Consider the following 9612-nt stretch of genomic DNA (forward strand, 5'->3'; position numbering starts at 1 on the left):
AAATATTTTAGGGACATTTTAGCACGGAGACGTGGCAAAACTTTTTTACGCAACTATTTCAATTCTCAAAACGGGTTTCATTTTCTTGTCAGGAGTGAGTAATCTTTACTAATCTATGCTGGCAATTAATAATTAATATAACCCAACCTAGACGTAATAATAAATAGTATACCGTCATAAAACATTTACATTATTAAGACTTAAATCTTAATTCTGTTGTTTTCAGATTTACATTCCCGACTCCGCCACCTGCTAAGAGTCTTCTCTCCGGCCTAGAAACCCTATACGCCCTAAAGGCTATAGACAAGTTAGGAGACCTAACTCCAGACCTAGGGGCGTACATGGCTGAGTTACCCTTGAAACCTATGTGTGCTAAGTTTGTGTGTAGTAGTGGTAAGATATGCTTAAACTTAAACTTAAGTAGTTTTATTTTAGGTTTTAACTTCGTTTTTACAAGCCTATACTCTGATTCATAATTAGGTGTCCAAAATGTAAACAAAGGTGTTGACCTATCAAGAAAATATATTTCAAATGGTAGTTTCTTATTTTTGTCGATATTAAAGTAATACAACAATAATAAAATTATAATCTAAATAAATTAAAATTAATTCACATTTTCTAATATTTACATCATATCAATTTCGTTCCATACAGTAATAATAATAAAAAACAAAGTTTATGGTAGAAAATTAAAATGTGATAATGGTAACACAATCGGAATCCAAAACATTTCTTGAGCCGTCATTTTTAAGATTCGTAGCTGATATTATTCATTTTCGTGATTGTGATCGAACTTAAATGTTTTCTCGTTTACATAATACGTTTGTTAAATTGTGTATATTTGATAAAGTTTTCGTTTTTCGTTGAATTTGTTAAAGTTTTTGTTTCTTGTTAATTTTGACAGTGACATTACTTTTTTTACATTTTGGTTACCTAATTATGAATCAGACTATACAATAATAAACTTAGTAATGTCATTCTTAATACAATATGGCGGACTCCTTATGATGGCAGACTTATCATTTTTTATCCATCATTATAGGTATCAAATGAAAGAGTTTGATGAAAAGAATGCGAAAAATAAACTTATATTAAAATTTGATTATAAAACAAACTTATTTATTAAAAATATTTATTTCTATACATATAATAATATATTTGTTTTATATAATATAGAAGTAGCGAACGAGCATGTAGTTCAACTGATGATAAGTGGCCACTGTCGATCATGAACATCCGAAACCAACTCTAGATAGAATTAGAGTACTACCTTAGATCGGATACAGATGCGTTGTTATTCCCAAGGACTAAAATAGGTAGAAAAAAGTTATTTGGATGATATATTTTAAACGCTCCTGTATTCTGGTTTGAAGGCTGTGGTAAGGGAGACATACTTACCCGAGGCGTTCTAACTTAGTCCTCAGGGGTAGCAACGCATTTGTAACCGATCTCAGGTTGGAATCTAATCTTATCTGGGGTTGATTAATGATGTCCATGGGCGACAGTAGCTTACCATCAGGTGCATGCTTGCCACTTGTATATTATAAGATAACTAATTTATAACGCCTCGTATAACAAAAAAATACAGTGTAAACTCCATGTAACGTCACTCGATTTAACGACAAACTCTCTAAAGCGTCGAAAACAATTGGCTTAGTTAGTTTAGCTTGTATTCCATACAATGATACACTCTACATAGCATTACACCCACTCTCAATAACGACCACAATTGAGTAATAAAAAGTACCTTTTAAGTTGCTAAAATTAGAAAAAACTGCGCACCTGTGTACGTTCTTTTGTTGCTTTATTATCAAAATCAAAATTATTGGAAAATTACTTCCTTTGTCACCAAGATGCCTCAATATCAGAAGATATGAATAAAATAATAAAAAAAATACAACAAAATTACTGGTGCAGCAAAAGACGTCAGACAAAGACAGTCTTTTTTATGTACATAACTACTAACACTAGACTGAAATAAACTTTTTCTTTTTCTAATTCTGATTTTTCTTCTCTCCATTTAACGACCACTCTCTATAACGCCATAAAATGCACAGTCCCTTCAAATCAAATCAAATCAAAATTTTTTATTCAAAATAGGTTCTTTACAGATCACTTTTTGAATGTCAAAGCAACTACCACCACTTCACAAGGTGTTTCGTTATGGAGAAGAAGCGGCGAAAGAAACTCCATAACACACATCTTTAAAAAAAATGTTTTTGACAATGTTAACTTAACGTAATGGTACATGTGGAGCTGGAGCTAATTCAGATCACACCGTTTTGTCAGTCAAATAATCACTTACTTTATAGTACGCTTTTTTACATAGCGTTAGTTTAACGACATGTTTAAACTTTTTTGTGTGATTCAAAATTCTTCAGTGCCGTTATATAGAGTTTACACATAATATTAATGATATTATAATAATTTCAGCGGAATATGGTTGTATAGATGAAGCGTTGTCAATAGCGTCTTTTCTACAAGTGGATAATGTTTTTATTAAGCAAGGCGCTGGGAAGGAGAATATCGCAGCTAAGATCTCAAGGAGGAACAATTTTGAGGTACTATTTAGTTTTTTAGTTTTTATATTCTACGTGCAGACGGTTCAGGGTGCGATCCCAGATTCCATCGGTTGTGTTCTTTTTTTACGATATATTATTTCCCAGATTCCATCGGTTGTTCTTTTTACGATTTATTAGTAGAAAAAAAGCATCCAATCCACTAAAACTCATCATTAATAAGCAATTTAAGGTGGTAGAACCCTCTGTGGTTCGACTCCGGCGGCACCACCGCCGCACCTATTTCTACCTAATAACAGTAGTGTTAGGCGCTGCTGTGTTCCGGTTTGAAGGGTGTGGTAAGGGAGACATACTTTTCCGAGGCGTTCCAGCTTAGTCCTCAGGGGTAGCGGTGCATCTGTGCCCGACCTCAGGTAGGAATATCTAATCCTATCTGGGGTTGATTACAGATGCCCATGGGCGGCAGTAGCCACTTACCATCAGGTGGACTGCATGCTCGTCTGCTACTCCAATATTATAAAAAAAAAAAATATTGGATACCTGCCAAAGATCTAAATTTGAAAATGTCTTGTATGAAGAAATTGTCATATGACAATCTTTGGAAGACAAAACAATGGATAGATTGAGTAATACAAACGGGTTTTAATAAATGGTCACTGCCGTCTATATACAGTTATTCAGGATGAATTTTTCAAATAGGCCTTCAGGGCCAAATCAGAAACTATGAGGATTGGCGATAAATGCTGAAAATAGCACGTAAAGTTAAAACTAAAACTGCATCATTCGTTTTTAAATATATTTTTCCCTAGCCGGGAATCGAACTAGTTCATTTTGAAAAAAGAAACACATCCTGTATTATTCCATCATAAGATAGTGTCGCTTTTAAGAATCAAATTGTGGAATGTAATGATATATGACAAATTAAAGGAAAAGGCTAATATTTAATTTATTATTTCAGGTAGCAGAAGGAGACTTAATAATGTATTTAAATATATTCGACGCGTATTTAAAAGTGAAAAATTCGTATAACGACGAAAAAAGAGCTAAAAAGGCGTGTAAAGACTGGTGTCAGAAAATGTATTTGAATCATAGAGTTATGGAAAAGGTACATGTTTTAGTATATTTTTGAAAATATACTTCTTTATAAGGGATTAAATAAAGAATGAAATCTTGACAGATGTGTTGATACCCCTGGACTAAATCAAAACGCTTTGGATAAGTATGTCTCTCTTACAGTTCAAACCAAAACACAAAAGTACTTAACATTGCTCTTTTTAAAGGAGAAACAGGCATAAGATTAATTAAGTAACAAATTATAATTAAATAACTATGAGAGTATACAGGGTGAATTTTTCAAATAGGCCTTCAGGGCTCAATCCGAAACTATAAGGAAGCTACTATATTAGCGAAAAATGCTGAACGGAGTTACGAGGCCGATTTTGATATTAACGAAAACTTCGTTCGTTTTTTAAAATATCTTTTTCCTTAGTCGGGAATCGAACGAGTTCATTTTGAAAAAATATACACCCTCTATATTATTCCACTATCTGATAGTGTCGCTTATAAGAATCAAATTCTGGGAAGTAATGTTATGTGACAAATTAAAGGAAAAGGAAAATTTTGAAGAAAATACATATTTTTTCCATACATTGGCATACTAATATACCTTAAGGATTATACATAACATATGACTTATATATAATTCTTTAGGACTATACATAAGTTATAACATTGAAGAATTTGTGGGTTAATCAACTAATTCTTCGATGTTATTATGACCATGACATACGGCTTAGTATGGGAAAGTAATAGGTTGGCAATTAAATTTCCGCCGTTTTTAGTATTTATTTTTTAATAAAAATAGATAATTTATTAATTAGTAAATTTTTATTTTTTGTTGTTAACAATTTCGTTTCAAAGTTAAATATGTTCGTCTACATCTCTTTGTTAAGTAATCATTCGTATTTCTCTTGAAAAAGTCATTCTCGTAAATTGTCAACTTGACATCATCAACCTTTATTTAATACAAAGGAAACTCCGCGCATAGCAAGTTGAAAGTCTATTAAAATGGTCCTAAAAATAACCTTAACTAAGTCGAACATAAAAATATAAATTCTTGGAAAACAAAAAGTCTGCTTTCGAATGATTTGAAACATTAAACCAAATAAAATGATTAAGACGCAAAATGTTTAAATTAATGAATGACGGGAACTTAACTGCCAAATTAATATGAAAAAATATGTATTTCCTTAAAATTGAGGCTTTTCCTTTAGTTTGTCATTTATCATTACTTGCCAGAATTTGATCCTTATAAGCAACACTATCAGATAGTGGAATAATATAGACGGTGTTATTTTTTTCAAAATGAACTCGTTCGATTCCCGGCCTGGGAAAAGATATTTAAAAAAGTAATGATGCAGTTTTAGTTTTTATCAAAATCGGCCTCGTAACTCCTTTTAGCATTTTTCGCTAATCCTTATAGTTTGGGATTTGACGCTGAAGGCCCGTTTGAAAAAATCACCCTGTATATCTCATTGTTTTTTTCAACTTTACGAGTAAAAAAAAAGTGGAGACAAAAAAGTAAATAGTAAGGTATATAATAAATATATGTACCACGTACATGGTACATATATTTATTATATTATGTAGTATTTATTTTTTGTCCAAAAACGTAGAATTCTGATGGCATGGATGTTATATGTGTATACATAAGCAGACATACAAACACATAATAATAATAATAATAATAAAAACAATTTATTGCCTTAAAAATTACAACAACATAATCGAAACTTAAAATTAAACATGTTTTTTCTTTAAATATAACATAATAAAAATACACAAAAGAGATAAAAAACAAAGAAATAATAATAATTGCTTACTACTTGTGGTTATAATCTAGGCAAAAGGAATTGCCTCAGCTATTGCTACCACAGGATTACGATCCCATGGAGCGCTGTTTTTCAGCCACTCCCTCCTCCCTGAGTTGTTATGCGGGAATTCAGGACTTGGCTCCCCTACCTCGGTCAATTCGTTCTTTTTCACACAAAAATGAAAATAAGTACTAAATAACATATTTTGGGTAACAACTAATAATAATTACATTCTACAAGCTACAACTCTAAATATTAAAAATAATATGACTCTTCGAGTACGGGGTGACTGTGTATGTGTGTATATGTGTACGCATGTGTGTATATATGTACACATATATATTTTCATACGAAAAACATAAAAAATACTACTTCATAGAAATAGTAAAAGTATAAATATTCATATTTCAGGCCTGTGAAATACGCGATGGTTTAGAAAAGTTAGTCAAAAGGAAATTTCAAATGGAGAATAAAACGTACGATGCTCCGGATATGGGAACAGGTGTGTGATAACATTATTATCTAAAATATTCCACAATAACACCATAGATTAGTAAAGATACTTCGCCGCCTTGTAATTGAATGAAGCCACAAACGGCTTATTATCGTAAGTTCTTTTTTTGAATTTTTGACAAATAAACACATTTTTAGAGACAATTTACGAATAAATAACTAATACTGCGTAATTAACATGAATTTACATAATAAATAAATAATTATTTCGAATATTTTAGGGATATTTTAGCACGGAGACGTGGCAAAACTATTTTACGCAACTATTTCAATTCTCAAAACTGGGTACATTTTCTTGTTAGGAGTGAGTAATCTTTACTAATCTATGAATAACACAATTATTATAATCGTAGATACAATCGTATCGGATTAATTTATATCGATCTGTTTAAGTACAAATTCGGTACAAATTATATATAGCGACCGATTGAAATTGGTTTTTTATGCAACCGAATAAGTTTTGTATTTTTTTTTTGGAATAAACCATAACTTTAGCCCTATTTTTTGGCCGAAATTAAAACTTTGGTCGGTCACTATTAAAGAACCATTTAAATGGAGAGTTTCTCGCACGTTTCGGTTCGAGAAACCGTAAGCAACTATCACAAGCAATAATCGCTATGACATAATCGTATCAAAATGTTTACATACAGGCAAGAACTAAAATCTCGCCTACGATTATGTCATACGAGACTCGCATATGACTTATCGCTAGGCGATAATTGTCTATGTTTGTTTACACGACAAAATTATAGTAAGCGGATCTTTGCTTGTGAGAATCTCGACTGATTTAAACACGATCGTAAAAGTATCGCACAAATCAGTTTGAATCGTTTTTAATGCGAGATTTATCATTCGAGTTTAGTGATTATCCAATTGTAGTTCAAGGCACAACGTGTTAGATGCTCTCAAATCAGTTTTTCCTCTCGCTATCAATTTTTTAACCCAATACCTTCTTTTTCCGTTAAATCTATTCCTGCCATAGAAGAGCAGATATAATTAAAACACCCTCGTGCACTGCACCATGAGGTAGCAACTGGTATAAAGTCTCGAAATACGATTATTGCTTTGAAATTCTGTTTATAAGGACGGAATAAAATATTCCATGCGAGGCAATTGTCGTCCAAGGCAACGAGCGAGAAGAGCGAATGTTTAGGCGAACAAAATGTTTTATATTCTTTCGATAATCGAATCTTCGAGACGAGAAACTCTCTCCGTCTAAATGGGCCTTTATTGATTTGCCAATAACGCCATCTAGTATTAAGTGGAAAAACTTAAATTACCCGAATATATAATAACGCCATCTGTCAATTACATTATAAGTTTATTATTTTATCTTACTTGCGACAGATGGCAGCAAACTAGTAGTTTTATATCAAATAATATGTTGAGAATAAGTATTTTTATTTTATTGACTTTAAACATGATGATTAAAAGAACTCAGCATTATTAAAATTTACTAAATATTCGTTTTATTTATACATTTACTTCTTTGCTTTGTGAGCTAATAATTAACAATGGATGGGGAATTTTCAAATTAGTACTATAATTACAAATATTATCGCAAAAAAAGAAACATTCCAAATGTGAATTCAATTTGCGCAGAAGCGAATACAATATACTAACTAATTTTAAAATAAATTAAATTTATAAAACTAGCTAACCCGGCAAACTTTGTACCGCCTCCGAATCTATTTATGAAATATATTTCATATTTACTCACCTTTTAAACCTTCCCTGGACTTCCACAAATTATTCTAAACTAAAATTAGACAAATCGGTCCAGTGATTCTCGAGTTTTAGCGAGACAAACGAACAGGAATTGATTTCTATATATATAGATTATGTTAAATCATTTTATATTTGCAGGAAAATGCATACGTATTATGAAATGTCTGTTGTCCGGTCTGTTCCCACAAGCGGCGTATCTGAGCACGGACTCAACGTACAGGGGTATCCGCGGGGCAAGCTTGTATATCAGTCCGGATAGCTGTTTATATCATGTGCAACAACCTAAATGGTAAATATTTTATATTACTAGAAACTAATTGTCACGCGGGTGACAGCTACGGGGCATAGCTAGTTCTAAAATATAAGTAGCCTAAGTTATTCCTTATTACATCAGCTAATAAAGGCTAATAAAAATCCCTTCAAAATCGGTCCAGCCATTTCAGAGATTAGCCAGAACAAACAGACAGACAGACAAACAAAAATTGTAAACAATGTTATTTTGGAGTATGTAACGTACTCGTATGTATTCATATGCATGTAGTAAAAAGCGGTTTTTTCAATATTAAAAACAAACACTCCAATTTTATTTATATGTATAGATAGAAGTAGCAGACGAGCATGCAGTCCACCTTATGGTAAGTGGCTACTGCCGCCCATGGACATCTGTAATCAGTCCTAGATGGATTAGATTCCTACCTGAAGTCGGCCACAGATGCGCCGCTACCTAAGGACTAAGCTGGACCGCCTCGGAAAAGTATGTCTCCCTTATCACACTCTTCAAACTTGAATACAGCAGCGCTGCTGTTATGAGGTAGAATTAGGTGTGACGATGGTGCCGCCGGAATCGAACCACAAATAGTTCTACCATCTTCAAAATATACGTTAATTTTTTCAAGTGGGCGAAATCCGAAAAATGCTGAAAGAAGTAAAAACCAATTTTGATGAAAATTAAAACTATTTTTTTAGAGTTCCATACAAAACATAAAAATATCGGAACCTTTCATCGGATAGTGTAGCTTATAAGGAGCGAATTCTGGGAAGTAATGAAGAAGTTTGTCATATACAAACTAAAGGAAAAGTCATTTTTTTAAAATACAAATTTAAAGTACGGCTTTGTTATTAGATATCAGAATGAAATCTATTAAATTCCATAACTACTGAACCGACTTTTTTTATTAAAAAGGTATCACTATTTTTTTACCTACTCGTCAATAATAATGAACTTTCCTTGTCCTATTTAAGTCTAATGAAATTTTCAATTAGAAACCATTACTATTGAGTGAATAGCTCAGTCACTAATAGTTTCAGGAAATTGTAAAAGAAAATTCTTATTCTTAAAATTTCTATGGAAACCTAAGTAGTTTTATGTAAACCAGATACACCCTTGACGAATGTTAATTGTTTTTCAATTGTTTCAGGGTGGTATTTGCAAGTGTTCAAAGTGTGGGAGATAAGACGTATATGCGAGACATGATGACTATTGAGAAGAGCTGGTTATTGGAGGTTGCTCCACATTACTATAGGGAAACTTAGTTTAAGATAATATTTAATGTTTTAAGTAAAGAAATATAATTTGAGTAAGAAAAGTTGTTTTATTTTTACCTTGAAGATACTCTCTTTATTTATATTTTTTTTTGGTATTGCGTTGTTGAATAAAATAATTGGCAAAGTACGAGTCGAACTCGCACGTGGAGGCTTCCATACTACCAATTTTTATTTATTTTTATTTTTAGTATTTGTTATTATAGCAGCCATAGAATGAATGCATTGTGAAAATTTGAATTGTCTACCTATTACCGTTCAGTAGATAAAGTGAAAAACGTCGAAGAATAGTGGTTTCTTTTATGGCGATCCCCTGTTATTTTTAACTTTTTTATTAATAGTATTTGTTGTAATATCGTTCACCATTATACATATTCTGTAAAAATTCAAGTGTCTATTATGCTTCAACCTGGATCATGGAGCCCTGTGACAGACTG

The 9612-nt window shown here is 32.1% G+C and overlaps 1 protein-coding gene across 1 annotated transcript in view; it reads left to right on the top strand.

The window, feature by feature from the left end:
* LOC140745954 (probable ATP-dependent RNA helicase DHX35) overlaps nucleotides 1-9219 on the top strand; it is a 56227-nt gene extending 47008 nt beyond the window's left edge. Inside the window, exons 11-16 of the mRNA XM_073077942.1 lie at nucleotides 227-393; nucleotides 2434-2561; nucleotides 3478-3624; nucleotides 5804-5894; nucleotides 7772-7922; nucleotides 9052-9219. Coding sequence (XP_072934043.1) covers nucleotides 227-393; nucleotides 2434-2561; nucleotides 3478-3624; nucleotides 5804-5894; nucleotides 7772-7922; nucleotides 9052-9166 — 799 coding nt within the window. The 3' untranslated portion in view covers nucleotides 9167-9219. The remainder of the gene's footprint in view (nucleotides 1-226; nucleotides 394-2433; nucleotides 2562-3477; nucleotides 3625-5803; nucleotides 5895-7771; nucleotides 7923-9051) is intronic.
* Nucleotides 9220-9612: the final 393 nt, after the last annotated feature.

Source organism: Epargyreus clarus, unplaced genomic scaffold (assembly GCF_041222505.1).
Source record: "Epargyreus clarus isolate Ecla_fem2 unplaced genomic scaffold, WU_Ecla_fem_2.2 ptg000011l, whole genome shotgun sequence".
Taxonomy (NCBI): domain Eukaryota; kingdom Metazoa; phylum Arthropoda; class Insecta; order Lepidoptera; family Hesperiidae; genus Epargyreus; species Epargyreus clarus.